Source organism: Manacus candei, unplaced genomic scaffold (assembly GCF_025592945.1).
Source record: "Manacus candei isolate 608988 ecotype Guabito, Panama unplaced genomic scaffold, ASM2559294v1 h1tg000047l, whole genome shotgun sequence".
Taxonomy (NCBI): Eukaryota; Metazoa; Chordata; class Aves; order Passeriformes; family Pipridae; genus Manacus; species Manacus candei.
Window position 1 is genome coordinate 12,659,549 of NW_026138095.1, and position 18,961 is coordinate 12,678,509.

General features: G+C 39.4%; 1 protein-coding gene across 2 annotated transcripts; it reads right to left on the bottom strand.

The window, feature by feature from the left end:
* Nucleotides 1–2,781: 2,781 nt before the first annotated feature.
* DHRS7C (dehydrogenase/reductase 7C) lies at nt 2,782–17,509 on the bottom strand. Of its 2 annotated transcripts, none has more exons than XM_051798053.1 (7): nt 17,403–17,509; nt 14,884–15,039; nt 10,132–10,244; nt 9,026–9,236; nt 8,835–8,927; nt 6,867–7,022; nt 2,782–6,373 (listed from the first exon to the last, which is right to left on the bottom strand). In XM_051798053.1, exons 2-7 carry the CDS (start codon nt 15,035–15,037, stop codon nt 6,165–6,167), a joined length of 936 nt encoding a protein of 311 aa, XP_051654013.1. In that variant the 5' UTR covers nt 15,038–15,039; nt 17,403–17,509; the 3' UTR covers nt 2,782–6,164. The 2 variants fall into 2 exon arrangements, with proteins under 2 accessions (XP_051654013.1, XP_051654012.1); XM_051798052.1 differs by lacking the exon at nt 17,403–17,509 and adding an exon at nt 15,546–15,753.
* Between the last annotated feature and the right edge of the window lie 1,452 nt (nt 17,510–18,961).

An 18,961-nucleotide genomic window follows, 5' to 3' on the forward strand; every position in this document is an offset into this window, starting at 1 on the left:
CCTGAGGGTTTTCGTCCTTTCTGATGGGGAATAACTGCCTCAACTACAGTGGTGTGAGAGGCAGCTGTCATGTCTTAGAAGGGGCCATAAACCATCAAGGACCCCCAAGGCACCCCCAGACTCATTTCTGAGGCCTTCCACCAGAGGACTGTGCATGCACGCACAGTGTTATATCAGACAGTGTAAAACTCCCGCCAGGGGAGGTACCTGGTCATTCTCACCTGAACCTAAACATGTGGTTTCATGGGCCCCCAGCCCCAATGGATCAAGACTGTGACCATCACCTTTACCAACAGGCATCGAAATTTGTCCACAGGTGGTGATATCTTCCCTCTCTACTATCTAATCTTATCCTTTCTTTCTCTTATATTTTCTTAAGTGATATTTTTATACTTTTATATTGCTGTATTTCTATAGATAATAACCAAAATGGCTACATAACTCCTTTCCATGGCAACTAAATTGTTTCAAAATAGACCTGCCATATATATATATATATATATATATATATATATATATACACAGTGGTCATTCAGTGTCTCTTCACCCTAATCCACCCCAAGGCATCTATTAGCAAGAACCTCAGTTACCCACCTCATGGGGTGGGCCATAACAACTTTAAGAACAACCAACCAACCAAATGTGAATAGGAGCTGGGGTAGACTGTATCCTGCAGCTGACTCCTGATCACATACAGCTTTGTGACACTCATGAAAGGATGTCAGTCAACTATTTATACCCAAAGTCATCTCCTCATAACTTTCATGAGTGTTTGTTGATTTTATGATTTCTGCCTAACTTGACTGCAGTTTCATTATTTGCAGTGGTTTCAGCATTTGGTGTTCATCCAAGTTTTCCCATCCAGTGGGAAAACTGACAGAATTACACTCTCTGTCTGAGAGAATATCAAAACTATTTTGGCTGGAGACCAACTACAAGACTCACCTATATCTATAGACTCACAAATAGTTAAAGAATAATTTAAATTGTAAATTCGTTGTGAGAAGTCTGTCATGAGGTCATGAGGTTTGTGTCTGGTCCAACCTTCCCTCTGAAAGCCAGGCAAATAGTGTTGTTCAGAGACTTAAGCAGTTGAATTTTGAATATATTGAGGAAATGAGATCTCCTGACCTTATTGGCAACCTGTTGCAGTGCTTCGCTGCTGCAACTGTAGAAAAAGCATACCTAACATCAAATCAGAATGCCATGTCCTCCAATTTGTGTCCATTACCTTTTTTATTTCTACTGTGCACATTTGAGAAGTATCTGGCTCCATCTTCTCTATACCAACCCACTAGGTAGCTGCAGACAGCAATAATATTTCCCTTTTCGTCTTTAGAAAAGTCTGTCTTTACTCATTACAGTGTTCTGAAACTGCCACCTTCCGTTCCTCTCTATCAGTTGTCAGAGCGGTTGGTATTCACTCTGGTAGAAGCAGTCTCAATCCCTTGACCAGAACACAAGACCTTAATTCCTTCCCCTAGTTTCACATATTTTTTTGTGGTGGAGATGTTTCTAACATCTTCACTGATATAGGAATTCCTGATTCCGTCTGACTTTATGCTTTTTGCACTTGTAATATCTCTTTTTACAACAGATTTTTACCCATCTCATGTTGTTTCAGGGTGTCACTGAGGAATTTCCACCTCATCCAGGAACATGCTCGTTTAGTGCCCACAAGTCCTTTAGAAGATCTAAGTAAGTTCCTCATTTTTTTCTTAGCCTGCAGTTTACTAACACAGATGGCCAGTCTCTGCCATATGCTCTTTCCTCAGGATTTTTCTTACAGTGGGTTGCACTCATAAAGCGCTCTGTGTGAACAAGGGCTTTTAAATAATTGTCCAATAGGACCCCATTAAGATCAATTCTTAAATCTCAAACTGTTTGTTCTTCTCACATACTAACCATTCAAGAAGATATGTCTTCTGCTGGATGTCTGGTAAACAAATTCACCTGATGAAATGCAAGATTTCTTATCCCTATTTGTAACCCAGGGTTTTGTATTCTGGCCTTTATGTAAACTTCTGGCTCCCAGTAAGTCCTGGAACCACATTATTTGAAGGCAGGTTAAAAACTGAGGCACTTTCATTCCAATTCTTTAGACACAATCAATCTTGATGAATGTGGCATCTCAGTAAACTTCAGATACCTGTGGCAGAGATACATAGATCTACACTTGTACTGGCACTTCAGGGATGCAATTCCTATTATCCTGAGCTGCAAGTCAGATAAGTCAGACTATAGACACCTGTTTCTTTCCACCACTTAAGAAGGGGGTCTGGGAGGTCAGCCTTGAGTGGGCTGTATCTAGGACAGATGTCTAAAATTAAACAAGAATCTCCTCACTTTTAAATTCTTCCTTACCTCAAGGGTCCTTGTGTCTAGAAATGCCTAACAATGTCAATTTTTTTGAACAACAAAAGTAACAGTTGATTTCAGCACAAAAACCCATAAACTTAAAATAGTGCAACTGCAGGTCACATTGAAAGAACATTATGTGCCCTTTGGGCATATGAGCTTAAAAAATTAATTAAAGAAGCTGTAGCTGATTATCTTTCTCCTGTGACCTACAACTAAATCTGCGAGCCTAGTGCTGTCCTCATTTATAAAAGTTAGTATTATTACAGAATCTACATAGATTAAATACAGTTGAATGAGGCTCACAGAAAACACCTCTTACTGAACTTATAATATTTCTATTTGTTATCATAATATTTTTATATACAACAGATATCCACAGATGTGACAGCGAAACAGAGACAGACAAATGAAATAGAAAACTTCAAATTAAATAATTTATTTCCCCAGAGGAAAAAAAAATACTGCTTCTGAAATACCAGTGGAGAAACATTGTTCTCAAGATGAGAAAAAAACATCAAATAAGAGAAAAGTGTGACCTGTTTAAAAGGTCATCTAATCCTTCTTTTCCTCTAGGCAGGATAAACTAAAGCTACATTGGTTTTTTACAGATGTTTCATTAATCTCTTCTTTAAAGCTTGCAAAGACAGGCATTTGAAAATTTCTTTGGCAATTTATCCTTTGTGCTTAACTATTCTTAGCAGAAAATTCTGTCCCTGTAAATCTCCTTTGCAGCAATTTTAGCACATTGTCCTACTCGAGCAAAATGTTTAATTCTATCTTCTTGGCAGTACATTTTAGGAATTTGAAAACCGTTAAGATATATCTTTCTTCTACTTTCTAGATTAAAACACATCTGTTCTTTAAAAATTTCTTGATGGGTCACAGGTGTTATTTTACGTTTGTCACTCTCATTGCTATTTACTGTGGCTCCTTGAACTGTTCACATTTTTGAAATGAAGTTGCATGAAAAATTTCTGCTGATATCTAGAACATGCAAAATGGAGCAGAAGGATTATTCAGTTTATTTTAACATGTAATCCACTTATTTTTACAACAAAGCAATAAAATAATAGAAATCAAGGAAATCAGAGAATTGTTAGGGTTGGAAGGGACTATCTTGTTCCAATCCCTGACATGGTCAGGGACACCCCAACCTGGCCTTCCAGGGGTGGGGCAGCTACAAAAAATGTTGATTCATGTTTAGCAGTGATGTCCTACGATTCCTGATCCTTTTCTGATTAAATTACCCAGTTATTCTACATTTGGGTTTTGTGGAATTATGAAGGGCTTGGCTTTTGCTGAGGTACAGACACAGGTAAAACTGAGATCACAGCAAATGCCCATTTGTTTTGATGCCTTAAGCCCCTAATGGTTTTTTATTTTTTTAATATTTGTAAGACTTGTAAGTTTTATAGGTAGGTTTTAAAAAGCAGCAACCTTCCTCCCCCCCCTTGTCCCTTGTTCCTTTCCCTTGTTTACACATTCCCTAACCCTCTTACCCCATTCTATGCTCCCCATATCAAACCTACCCCTGAATTCAGTGGCAATGTTTTGTCTTTTGTCAAGGCAAGGGCTAGACTGTTTAGAGAACGGCATATCAGGGCCTGAATAACAAAACGGAGTCAAGAATTAGGTAACTATGTACCCTTTGTGCTCTGATGAAGCTGAAGATGATGAAGGGGGGGTCCCAAAAAGCCCCCAGACCCATTTCTCAGGGGGTGGACCCAGGGCGGTCCAAAGGAAAGGTCAAAAGGTGGGCACATTTGGGATTGGATGGATGATATTATAAAATGTAACCACTCAGGCACGGCTGTGCACACGTCGTATACCATCTACTGCCTTGGCAAATAAACCCTTTCTTATCTCACCCCTAATTAACTGCTCCTGGAGATTTTTTCAGCACCAGAATACAGCGGCAACAGTTTGAAGGACTAGAGTTCTGGTGAGGAGCTAGAAAATTTTGAACAAAGTCATTGTTTGACTTCCCAGTTAAGGTATAGTCACTCACGCAACAATAAAACCCCAGTGCTACAACAGAAAATAGATGGAGCTCCAACAGGTACTGCAGGAAGTGTCTTCTTCTCCCCTGTGGTCAACTACCTCCCTGAGTCAGGTTTCTTGAAGTCCAAGTAATTGAATTACAGATACAGCAAAAAAGTTAATGTCCCTGCAAGATGATAGTCATATATTTCCTTGCCCTCAGAATTCCATTTATGTTTGGAGACTCTGCTGATGAATGAGGTATATAAGTGATCTGCTGTTGAAAGTTACATGAGCAATGGGACTTGTAGCAGCAAGAGCAGTTTGGTTCCATGCCTCCAGAGCAGGTATTTCCTTTGTAGGTATTCTGCAAACAAGGCATTTTGACAGGACAAAATGCAAGTGGTCATGACCTCTTTGAGTACTGATGGCACAAGAAAGGGTGGGGGAGGGTTTGGGAAACAGAATTTAAGCCCTTAGATGTAAAACTGAAGATCAGGACACCCTTTCATTAGCTTTATTTATTTTCTGGTTCAGCCCCCAGGATGAGATAAAAAGGTAGAGTAAGGCCTCAGCGTGAACTGGGAAAATGTGATGGGGAGAGGAGCATAGAATGACTAGGAGTTAGAGAATTTTTGGAATATATGGAATTTAGACAATTGACATGAACAATGACCGTGTTTATGTTGGACATGATGATTAATTACGATATATGGCAGAGTGGACAAGGAAACTCAACGATCAGGAGCAGTCAAAAAAGTCAGAAAAATGTCTCAAAAGAGGGAATTTGCATAAGACATGCAAAAGAAGAAAAGAACTGAAAAACCCAGGAAGCATCTGTATGCTTGTCTGTGAATCCAAATTGTTTATCTATTTTGAATGCTGCATGCAGCTGTGGGCTGCCCATCTTAAAACAAAAACAAAAACAAAAAACAAGAAGCAAGCCAAAAATTATAAACAAGGATAATCTGGACTTCTCGCAAAGAAAGAGTGAATAGTTTACGGGGCTCTCCAATTTGGAAAACAGGCAACTGCATGGAATGTATGATGGGCATGAATGATTGGGTTTGAATGATTTGAGTACCATTATTTTGTGTCTCTCACACTAAAAGAAGTAGGAGAATATTACCTGACATCAGCTTTAAAGTAAACGTAAGGCAGTCTTTTTTTATATATGACTAGTTCATTTCCTCAGGGAAATAAGGATTTGAAAGGTTTGTGTGAAAAACTGATAGTTTTTTAAAAAATGCAGAGACAGAGTCTGTTTCAAACTGTGAAGCAGAATGCCAGAACCTGGAAGACTGCTCTATTTTCTAAGCATGTGCTTGAGGATCCTGTTGTGGATGAGATATTGAACTAGATAAGCCCTTATTGGGTTTGCCATTTGCATGTCCTGTTAGAACTTCCAAAAAGCATGTCTGAGGAACACTCTGAGCCAGGATCTAACTCTGTTCTCCATTGGTTTTTACTCCTCTCTCTCCCACATATCCCTACTTTCCCATCTCTTTTTTCCTGTAAGTTCCATCAGTTCTAGCACTAGCAGACTATTCTGGTGAGTTACTGCAGGTCCCAAAATTTTGATTTATATTGGGAATCACTGTATTATACAGTGACAGAGTCCCTAGTAGGGCTTTCCCCATACTGTTCTAATGTAAAAAATGACATCTCATATTCCCTAAATCCAGAAGAGTAGAAGTTCCATGGATGAATGTGTGTCAGTGGTAGTACCTTTATTCTATCCATGGCAAGCAGCAGAAATAATTGACATTTGAAACAAAAACTTTTTTTTTCAAGTCAAAACCAGAGAAAATAACTGAACAAAATCAATTTTCCTCCTCTGTCTTTAGCTTTTCCCTAATACCTGAGGCAACAATGGCAAAAAACAGCTCAGGGAAGAAGGTTCGAATGTAAACTGCTGCCCTGGGGATAGGGTTGGCCATAAGCACCTCCCGCTTCTTCCTGCTCACTGTGCGCAAGACTTCCTCTGCTACCTCCACTGGGTGTACACCATATGCCACCTTCCTGAAAAAGACTGTAAATCAGAGAGGAGTGAGAGCTACAGACAGGCAGACAAACAGACAGACACTCTGAGGGAATGGTGGTGAAGATACACAACTAGTGCACCAGTCAAATCAGTTAAATTCCTACATGCTTTTAAGCCCTTATCCACTCTATTCTCTTTCTCAGTATGTCCCTAAGATTTTTTTACAACTTTGAGGTAAAATCTTTACAGTCCCTAAGAGAAGGAACAACCTGAGTGTACTGGAACCTTTGGACCTTCCATGCTTTCCTCCTTCTCTATTCTTGATGCCCTGGTGTATTTCTTTTCTCACATAATGTTGTCTCTTTCCATGTTCCTTCTCTTTTCACCAGGCTCATCTTACCTCTCCAATATCTCTTTTTTTTTGCCATCCATACCACTCATCCTTTCTGTCATTTCCATTATTTTTCCTATGCTCCTATCTTCACCCTGAAAAAGCTTCCATCCTGCTACATAAGCCCCATCTTCATCCATCAAAACTTACATTTCCAAATAGATGCCTCCCAGTTGCCAGGTGCTGGTTGGCGATGGTACGAACAGATGAAAGTTGGATTCACAGTGCTGACAGAAATATCAAATTCTTCCATTTCAGCTCTAAGACAATCAAAAAAACCTACAGCAGCATGCTTGGAGGCAGCATCTAAAAGAAAAAAGCCCACATATGCATGTTTAGAGATATGATTGCATTGATGTAGATGTATGATAGTGCTCCATAAGGCACATAAGGGAAAATGAGCATGGAACAATTAGCCAAAAGGCAAAAGAACAGTGAATTATTTCACCCAGTGAAATTATCATATGACATATTCGAAACAAGCAATAAGAAATTATTTTTATAGGACAACTGTGCATGAGGTATGGAGGCAGTCTCCTGGACATGTCAAAAAGCATTTCCCAGTTGGAAATAGTCTTGGGTTTGGGAATGACCTAGGTTAGAGAATAACACTTCTATTATCTCTACAGTTCAAAAATGTCTTTGATGGATGGAGCTGTCCCTGAGATGAGTCCCCACACCCTCTGTTTCTGCAGTTTGCAACACATCCCTAAAATGCAGTGAAATACATGTGCATTGCTGGAATGCAGGAGTACTAATGTTTTGTACACTAATTGGGACTTTGCCCTGCAGCAGCAATCCGAGCTACTTTTAACATTAATGTGAAAGTAACTGAATGTCAAGACTTTTTTAATCTGCTTTTAGTGTCTTTTTATTGAGGATGGTATTAAAGCAAGATGATAATATGTGAACCTTGACCAAAAAATGGAACTGTGTGTTCAATGCGGCAGAGGTGCAAAGCACTCATTCACCTTTTATTTGACTCAAATTATAGTGAAAATCAACCTGTGTGTAATATAATCTAAACAATGGCACAGGGGCTCTGGGAATGGAGAGATGTTTCTCCATTCATTTATCTTGACATTCTTTCTTCTGGTAGCTTCATTTCATGCCACATAAATATTAGTAGGGGCATCCCTGCTCTTCTGCTTCTCATGGTTTTATACACAAAGAGTGTATCTTGACACAATTATCTGTATCCTAGATGGAAACCATTCCAGATGTCACATCAATGCGTTGTTTCTTTTTTGAGCCTTTTTTGTAGTCCTTATACTTCTTTAGAATGGGACACCAAAATTGCACACATGTTCAAGATGTGGGCATTGCATAGATTTATGCATAAATGTACAAAGACATAAAGATAGGTTTTATTTTATTTTCTCTACTGCTTTCCTTACAGTTTCTGTCACTGTAATTTGCTTCCATGGAACCAAATGTCACAATCCTGAGGTCTTGCAGACCTTTTAATTCAGAGTCCATTGTTCGCTCTGACCTCCTGTCAAGCTAAGAATTTCTATTTACATCCATCCCAAGTTTAAAAAGCCTATTTATATCTATCCTATATTTTCTGTCCACTAACTTTGTATTTCAGTCATGCAAAGACCTTTCATCATAATTCAGGACAGCCTAGTTTCCTTAGAGCTTTGGATGAAAGACCTTCTTGAAAAATTTCTAGAAAGTCAAGCAGAATACAATTACTACATCTCCTTTTAAACTCCCACACATAAATCCATTAGAGGCATGAGGTTTCCTTTGCAATGCAGTAGCTTTGCATATTTTATATTTACACACTATACTTCATTATGGCTTCTACCAATATGCCCAAGTATAGATGTAGATATATATTCTATCTATACAATATATATTTTTACATATATATTATATATAAAAAAAATTGCTGTCACATTTGATATCCTCTAATCCTCAAGTACCTTAGGTAGCATCTTCAAAGGTACTATTTTAACTATTTCTTGCTGAGTTCCACTCCTTCAAAAAAATTTCAGTCAAATACTGTATTAATAGTCTACTGAATTAGGGTGCACTTTTAATAACCTATTATCAGCGTCATGGACTACTCACAATCTATGCATTGGAATGGTTTTGCTATGTATGACTTACAGGCTGCACGAAATGGGATTCCTATTTTCCCTTGAATGCTATTAATTAGAACAATTTGGCCAGTTCTTCTTGAGATCATGTTGGGAAGAATGGCTGCAAAAACAGAAATGCAAGAAAGAACCACATAAGTAAAAGAGTTTCATGTATTTAGTGAAAAGGAATGACGGCTGAATTGTAGATCTCACAACTACCTTTGGTTAATGTTATAGGTCCAAAATAGTTGGCATCCATTATCTTTTTATCAAGTTCCAATGAAATGCTCTGCACTGCTCCTTTCACCTTCATACTTGCATTGTTGATTAGTATATCCACACAGCCATAGCAATTCAGGATTTCCTTAGCTACATCTCGAATGCAGTTTATGTCTGAGATATCCAGAAGTATGAGCTTTGGCGCATATGTCTAATAAAGAAAAGACTCATAGCAATGATAATTGTTATCTAAAAAAATTATTTCTGTTTACTTGTCTTGTAAATTAATTTATCTTGACATTTGAATAAAGTGTTTTTATTATTCTCACATAAACTTCCAGGGGTTTTTTTTAACCTACTCTAGGAAGAAGGTAGTTCAGCAATGACAGCTGGCATTGCTCAGCCTGGAGAAAGCTCTGGGTAGCCCTTCAAGCCGCTTTCAGTGCCTAATGGAGCTCCAAGAGAGATCTGGAGTGGGACTTTGAACAAGGGTCTGGAGTGACAAGACAAGGGGAGATGGCTTCCCACTGACAGAGGGCAGGATTAGGTGGGATACTAGGAAGAAATTCCTCCCTGTGAGGGTGGCGAGGCCCTGGCACAGGTTGCCCAGAGAAGTTGTGGCTGTCCCATCCCTGGAAGTGTTCTAGTTGGGATTTGTTCCAAAGAGGTGGAGAAACTAAAAATTATTTTGATCTTTAGACCCATCTCCCAGTCCTTGAGCACACTAATTACAGGAAAAATGCATGACACTTCCTGTACAAATGAAGCATTTGGATTCCTTTCACTCAGATTATCAGGTTAATTTCTCTGCTGAAGATTTCTAGCTGGGTAGCTTATTCAGAATGCAGGTGCACTCAGATGATTTACAGGAACTGCCTTGGATTAGCTCAAGAGAGCAGGATTTTGACATTGTGGTCTGAACACCTTCAGAGGCATTTCTTTCTCTCTGACAGGGAGTTATTTTTCCTGGACTCTGTTTGGTGTATTACTTGGGAAACCAAAGTCACCATTAACAGTGAATCATGTTTCTTGTACCTTGTTTTACTGGGTCTAAAAGCACATTGTATACCTGAACAAGGTTTTTACCTCAGGCTATGAATACATACCATACTGGGGTCTGTCACGCTAATTAAGGCATCATACAAGGCTTCTAACTTTTCCCATGTCCTGCCACACAACACAAGCCTTGCTCCTCCTGTGTGAAACACACGAGAACATTCTAGGAGAGAAATACATTCAAAAGAAATAATTACAATAATGACAATTTGATTTTGCTTATTTTGCTTGAAACGGGATGCTGTTTTTGCTAATGACATTGAATCCATGCTTTAAAAATAATTAATTTTGAGAGAATATATATGTATTTAAAAAAGCATTGAAATTTAATAGTACGTGAGTAATAAATTCTAATTTAATGCAATGTTATTATGCACAATTAATGGTACAGCACAATGGCACTGTTTAGTAATGGGATTTAATAACAAAGTAATTGAGAAAAGAACAATATATCTGTTAGAGTTAGAAAAATTTTTCTGAATATATTTCACAGACACTTTTCCTATAAATAAAACTGCATACAAAAATAAACACCCAAGGTCGTTACAATACAAACTGCATCTTTTGCAAACCTTCATGTCTGATGCACTATAAAGAAACCAACAAAACTCAGTAAACAGTAACACTAGCTCTGTGTTACCCTCATGAAACTCTTGGCAACACGGAACTCATCTACAACTTTGATAAAGAGCAATATAGATAAACTCACCGCCCACTTGTGCACAGGTGGAGCACCCATGAGAGAGCCCTTTCTCCTATAGACCCTTCCCTCCAGATGTAACCTACCCCAAGAGCTTTATCTCCTGAGTACTAAACCTTCCCAATAATCAGCAGAGCCATCAGGGATCAGCTTGTTCAGTTACATTCCCCACAGCCTTCCTGAGAAGAGAACTGCAAAGTTTTCTGGGAATGCTGGGCTGGCACAGTATTTTCTTCATTCAGACACATTCTGAGCTGGGGATTTACCCCAATTTAAGCTAGGTATCTGGGGAAGATTCTTCTCCCTTTTTCATACAAGTGAACTATGACTGTGCTCTTCTGAAACTGGGGACTCACATAGCAAAAGGAACTGGCAGTCAGTGTTACCCATCATCCCCTCTCAGCACAAGACTGCAGCCAACTCAGTGCAGGTCTTCGTGGGTGTGTGTGACTAATTCAAGCCAAATTATAAAATACAAGGCTGGACCACCTTGACAACTTCTGTCTGGTCTATTTTCTTCTCTAGGTCGTGTTGAGAGAGAATATATTCCTCATCATCCTCTCAGTTTGACCAAAGACAGGCATTTAAGAATATGGAGCACAGATACCTCATGGGAATCTTTATGGAATTCACTGTTAGTTGTATCCCTCTGGTAGTTGTAGGCTGCTACAGTGATACAGCTGCACTGAAACAGTCCAGGAACCCGTCAAGGCTGTCCTCCTCACCAGGAAAAGTACACATTTGCCTGCCTTTTATTTCTCAGAATAGACAATGTCCTGCAGATAGGTCTGAGGATACAACTGATGATGTGTCCAAGGTGCTCCAAACCAGAGGTCTGCTTTGCATGCAGCCAGAGAGTTAGTTGACAATGGATTATATGTACTTTTATGATTGAAAATCAAGAGTTATTTTTCCTGATTAAGTCTTCCAAAAAGCTCTCAGCCTTGGAGCTCTCATGTTTGGTTTCTAAATCAAATCTATATGAAAGCTACGTAGTCAGCATTGTAAGAAAATGAATATGGTCTTACAATGCCTTTCAGCCTACTTGTTTTGTCTCAGCTCTTGTGGCCTTTGTTGACAATAGAAGAACGTCAGTGCTATGGTTTGCTGTCCTCCAAGAAGCATTTTCTTCATATTTCAATATCCACAGGAAATCCAGTTATGCTCATCTACCAATTTAAGATTTCTTAAATGCTCATGTTACACTAAATATGGATCAATCTTGTATTTTTGCAAACCTGTGCAGCTGGAGGTTTTTATTTAAGCAATCTTTTTCATTATTTACAACAGTAATTTTACGAATGTCTTTCATTTTTTTCTTTTCTAGTGTAGAAAAAATTTTTATTTAAAGCCCAAAAGATTATTTGCCAGTACAACTATACCATAATTTTCCATATAAACAGCAGTTGGGTCGATCTTATGGAAGAAAATGCAAAAAACAGTACTGGGTCAACAGCAATAACGGTGAAAAAGGGAAACCAATGATGTCCTCCTCTAGAAGCTTCCTGGACTTTTCTGAGTTATAGCACTCAGAAGAAACAGGAACTAAGTTTCAGTAATAACCATAAACCATTGAAAACATCTTCAATCATCATAGTTTTCTTTTTTAACTTTGCTGAATGTTGTCTTTAGTCCAGAAATTCTGGCATGTAGGAAAAAGAATTTGGTTGTTTCTTAAGAGCTCACATACGGAGCTACTGGCCACACAGCCAGTATTTGAAAGCCCTGGACAAATGGCCATCACGTATGCATGAGTGGAGTGCACAGTAAATTTTGCATTATTCATTCAAGCCTGCAAATAACTTCTTGATGTCACCCTATGGGATACTGGTTGTAGATATATTTGGGATAATAAAATAAAAGTGCTGTGAGTTACCTCCTTTTTCATCTCTATGAAAAGGAGGGTGGGGGTACCACACACACAAACAGTTGCTTTTCTAGCCTCAAGAGACAGGCAACAGCTAGTCACAGGGGGAAAATAAAAAAGGAAAAAAAAAGAAGAAAAAAAGGAAAAAAAATTTAAAAAAAGAAAAAAGAAAAAAGAGGAAGGAAGGTTAATACGGAAACTGAAGTTAGGAAAATTGTCACCAAGAATCATGCAGTGCTGGAGCAAGACAGCTGGAGAAATGTTCAATAAATGTTCTTTATTCTTGGAGGGTTCCAAGATTTGGCTTGAAGCTACACCCAAACAGATCCAGCACTGGTGATATTTCTGCTCCAAGGGAGATTTTTATCTAGAAACCCAGACATCCTACAATTCTACAACACACCCAATCTCAGCAGGAGTTCTCTGAATCATGCCTCTCCAACAAAAATATTGAAATATAAATGTCCTGGTTCTAGCCAGGGTGGGGGTAACTTTTGCAGCAGCCAGGAGATGTACAGCAGGACCCCAGGGTTGTTCAATCCCACTCCAGCCCTGCACAGGGCAGTCGCATTTTTCCGGTTTGCTGGGTGAGCAGTCAGGTGGCGTCGGTTCCACATGGTGAGTGATTGGTGTGAATCATTTGCTTACCTTGTACCCTCTGTCATTGGTATTGTTGATGTTCATTTTCTTATCTCATTGCTGTTTCCAGTAAATTGTTCTTATTTCAACTCACGATCTCTGCCTTTTGTGTCTCTAATTCTCCTCTCCATCCCACCACGGGGGGGTGGGGGGAGTCAGCGAACAGCGCGTGGTGTTTCAGTGAACACCAAGTTGGGGAATACCATTCCTAAACCATGACAATAACCAACTTGAGAAAATGCACAGTAATATTATCTTCAACTGAACCTGAAATGTATCAGGTAAAGGGAATGACTGAGTGGGATGAGGAGGCCAGAATTATTTCATACCTTGTCCTAAAAGCCTCTGTTGCAGATCTCTGCTCTGTTCTGCTAAGGATTAATTCTGCAGGAGCATTCCCTTTCCCCATCTGTTCTCTCCTTGGGAGTGCAGAGGTTTTAACAGACAGCAAGTCTTCATTAAAAACACCAAAATATAGCCTCGAGCTATGTTTGCCTTATCAGGCACTTGAATCTACTGCCCCTCTAGTGAAGCCTAGAGCAGGACTGTACATAAGTAACATATGACTCAGCACCTTGTAATCAACAGCACCATGTAGGCAGGAAATAGGAGTCAATAAGTATATCATAGACCCATATGGGTTGGAAAGGATCTTAAAGACCAACCAGTTCCAATCTCCTGCCATGGGCAGGGACACCTTCCACTAAACCAGGTTGCTCCAAGCCCCGTCCAACCTGGCCTTGGCACTTCCAGTGAGGGGGCAAGCCACAGCTTCTCTGGGCAACATGCGCCAGGGCCTCACCATCCTCATAGGGAGGAATTTCTTCCAAATATCCTATCTAATCCTGCCCTCTGCCCTCTGTCAGTGGAAAGCCATTTCACCTTGTCCGGTCACTCCAGGCCCTTGTCCAAAGTCTTTCTCCAGGTCTCTTGGAGTCCCATTAGGCACTGGAAGGGGCTCCAAGGTCTTGCCACACCTTGTCTCCAGGCCACCCAGGTAATGAGTCATTTAAATAGAAAAACTATCTCATTTCCTTTCCTTCTGTCCTCTGAATTCACCATTACACATAACCAGGCTGCCCAGTTGGAAGTACTGGACGATGTCAAGGGAAGAGGAGTAACATGGGTGATAGAGGGGGCAGAGATACAAACAGCGACAGAGGGATGAGCACTGTCGTTTACAGGGAGCAAGAAATGTTGAAATCTTTAAGGGCTGGAAAGAAACATGCGAAAAGTAAGACGACACCTGTTTATATGATTTGCAACTACCTTGCTGTGACAGCCTATGTAATAAGATCTCATAGCAGCAACATGCTAAAAATAGCACTCAGTGTGCTTATAAAACCTCTCGTCCTATTGAATTAAATAAATACAAAGCTCTGCAGTTCCTAGAAGTTTATCAACAGTTCCTGTGGCTGAGCCTAAAAATATAAATTTAAAAATCATAGTATTTTTTCATAAATATATTTCCTAATTTCTCCTTCATCCAGTCAGTTATGAAATATATACAAGGTAATGTATGCACATTTTATCACCCAGGGTGGTTCTCTGGCTATTTCTGTTCTCTGTTCTCTGAGAAGAAATGAGACAACTCACCCTTGCCTAGTCCAGAAATGGCATCCGTAATCACCACCACCTTGTTTTGCACCGCTGACTTGGACAATAGCCACCTGACTGACTGGTAAATATAAATAATTCCACTGATCCCTAAGAGAAGCAATGGTAGAGCAAGTACAGCAAGAATACCCATCTCTGTGGGAAAAAAAGACCATATGAGAGTACAGTAATCATAATACACATTAATTATTTTTCAAATATTCTTATCTAAAACCCCAATGTTTTCATATACAGAAAATCCAGTGATCAGAAAACCAAAGGCTTGAAGCAGTAGGTTGTTTTCCAATCAGTGAGTACTATTATTATTTAATAGACAGGGTAATATTGTTTCTTTTTCTGTTTTTGTCATCTTTGTATGGACTAGGCAAATCTGGATTCCTCTTATTCAAAATTACTATATGTTGGCAAAACCATAATAGAATGTAGATATATATGTATGTATATATGTACATATATGTACATTCTATTAGGCTTTAAGGCAAAACATAGGCTAAAATATAACACTGAACTTTTAATTACAAACTTTTAAATATATTGCAATTATTAGAAAACAGAGAAAAAGCTTTTAATCCAAATTTCAGATAAAACTCACAATAGATGTCTTTGCTATTCTAAAAGATAGAGAAAATATAATCACTTACTATGGCTATGAAGACTCCAGATACAGATAAAGCATTCTACTGTATTTTTGTAAATCTTTGTATTACAGGTTTAATTAAGATCCTTTAGCAATTTCATAGAGCATTGATTTGTTGAGGCTGCTAGCCCTGAATGAGAATGGCTATATACAGCCCCGTGACAGAGGCACTGCCAGAGTAAATATAGCATCCACAGTGTGATCCACATGCCTGACCTATCGAGCCCAACAGCTTGGGCAGTCATATTAAAACTCTTCTTACAGTATCAATTCAACTGAACAAAGAACAACCTCTCCTGCCTTGCTTTTCATTGTTCATAATAATGTTTTAATTTCTTGTGATTGGCATTCAATTAACTTTAGACATCAAAACATTTGTGTAAACTCCATAACAATAGGTCTTCAAAACCATAGAAAAGGTACCATAAAGAAGTTGTCCCTTGCAATAACCATAGTTCAGCAATATGAATGATGTATGAATGTGTCAGGAAAAGGTCTCTGAGCAAGCTGACTTGGGAATCAGTGCATCATACAGAGCTGCTGCAGGCAGATGAATGCTGGAAAGTAGATGAATGCTGGAAAGCAGATGAGGCTGGCATCCTGTGCTGCCAGGGGCTACAGGTTGCTTTCCACTCTTGGGATCTGCTAGACAGATCTGCCTCTTTCCCAGCAGTTTCAGGACCACATCAACTTTAGGTAGGTGATCTAACTCTTGCATTTCCTGCAGAGAGACATTATCTGTTCATAGAATCACAGAATGGTTTGGATTGGAAGGGATCTTAAAGTGCTTCTCTTTCCACTCCCCTGCCATGGGCAAGGACACCTTCCACTAGACCAGGTTGCTCCAAATCCCATCCAAGCCCCATACACGTTCAAGACTCCAAGCCTTGAACAGTTCTAGGGATGGGGCAGCCACAACCTCTCAGGGGCAACCTGAGTAAAGAACTTGCTCCTAACACCTAATCAAATCTCTCCTCTTTTAGTTTAAAACTGAACCCCCTTTCCTATCATTATCTGCACATGTAAAAAGTTGTTCTCCCTCTTTTTTATAAGCCACCTTCACGTACTGGAAGGCTGCAATGCGGTCTCTCCAGAGCCCTCTCTTCTCCAGGCTGAACACCCCAGCTCTCTCAGCCTGTCTTCAGAGCAGAGGTGTTCCAGTCCTCAGAACAACTTTGTGGCCTCCTCTGGACTCCTTCAACAGGGCCACATCCTTCTTGTGCTGAGGATCTCAGACCTGGACACAGTACTCCAGGGAAGGTCACAGAAGGGCAGAGTAGCTGTGATTGTTAACCTGACAATCACACTTACGGGTTGACCTTTGAGGTTCTAGGGAGAAGAAGGTTTTACCATAAATCATCCCTGTTTTGTTTTTTCAAAAAATTGTATCACTGTCTTAAAACTGAAGTTCTGACAACCAGATTCACACTTCTGTTTGTGCTGTGTACCTGGTCATCTAAACTCCAATTTTCATCTCCAGTGAGAGAATGTAATCCTATAAATGATGAGTCACCGATGTCGGAGCGTTCTAACAAAGAACAAAGACTTCATGGTTAGGTCTGCAGGTACCAGGACAGTGGTAGTTTTTGATGAGTGGGAATGGGTAGAAGGTTATTTAAGAGGGTGTAGAAGGGGACTTTTAGACTTAGTTTGTAAACCTAACTTGCTCTAGGAGCTAACGATTTCAGGAAGCAAGATGTGTATCCTTGTCTGTGAAAGATGATGTTGCCTGCCAAAGAACTCATGATTTAAGGTTTAAGATTTCCAAACCACAGAATTGCATAGTGTGCCAATGCTTGAAACATTGCATGCATTTCTTTCTCAAACAACTCCATCATGAATAACAGATATGAATAAATACCTGTTTTCCAATACAAAATGGTCACGGTGTCCTGTAATGTACATCAGTTTATACAGGAAAATGTGAAAACATTAAGTCAAATGAGCTGAGAAGTTGTGCCAAGCCACCTGCAGCAACAGAGAGGAAATCGGATTTTCCATCATTCTTAAAGCCCCAGCTATCTTCTCTTACTTTTAAAGCATCAGCTTTTAATAAACAAATGTGCAGTTCCCTATCAACAACTGAGTTAGTTTGTTCCTTTAATGGAACATGATGTGTTGTTTGTTTAATTCATTCAGGGTTCTGGAAATATTTATTTCTGGGAAGGTTAAACATTAAAAAAAAAAGCCCACACTAAAGATATTTATATGAGTCCCAAGTAATTTGTTTCCAAATGAACCCGGACAATGGTAAAAGTAATGCAGGAGCAAGACTAGGATAAGGTCAATGGAAAGAACTTGACAGCACACAATGTGTAAGATTGCAAACATAAAATGCTAACATGTCTATTAATAAAAATGAACAATTTTAAAGGAAAACTGCCAAAGTCATCTGGAAATATACAGACATACAGTGACTGCAACAACCAAAACACACAAATCTTCCCAAGCACAGAAATCTCAGTCTGGTGAAGTTCGAGAAATGTATTATGCACTGCCACCTCCAGAGTACCCTTGGGAACACCAGAGGAACAGGAATAACTAAAAACTATTCTAGAGGGCAGTTCCCATTTAAAGGGTAAGTTACCTACAGGGAAACTTGAACAAAAGCGAGGCTTTCTCTCTCCCTCATCTGATTCTGAAAGTCTCTTATATCCTGAGCTCCAGGAACTGTCCCAGATGATGCCAGGGCTGAACAGTGTCCAAATCTGAAGATCTAGAGTTTGTTTTCCTGAAGTGCTCAACCCAGGTCGCTGCCTGAGAGCATCAGCATGCACTTACAAACATCTGCATTACTGACATTTCACATTGTTCAGAAGTGCTTGACAAAGCATTTGGTGGATATTCTTTGATGTTTTGTTGTGGTTTTGTTATTTTTTTTGGAGAAGGAGTTTAACTCATTATAGAGAAAGCAATGATTAGGGGCACTGGTGGTTAGCATTCACCCAGGAATAAGAAACCAAGATTTCAAATCTGTGCCTGTTCCAGAAAGATGATTCCATCTTTACAGTTATCATCGGGGGTTGTGAACTCCCTAAACATGGGCATACTCTTGTCCACAGCAAGGTTTAACCAGTCCAACATCTACAATTTCTTTCTTTGAGTAGAAATGGAAGGACATATGGATTTTCATATACTTTGAGAGGGTATATGTCTCTAACAGTGAAAGTCAGAGACATTTTTAACACGAGCAATAGCCAGGCAAAGTGTTTTAATTCTGTGGTTCTTATGCTCCGGATAAGGGAACATGTAGGTTGTAGTGAGTCCTGTATTTTCCATTTGTCTCAGCCAAATGACACTGCAGGTGAATTTTACCTTTTTTGTCTCCCTTCAGCGCTTTTTTCATTATTCTTACATTCTTATTGATTCTCTTTGTATTTTCTTTTGATAGCTCTGAGATCACTGAGCATATTGACAGGA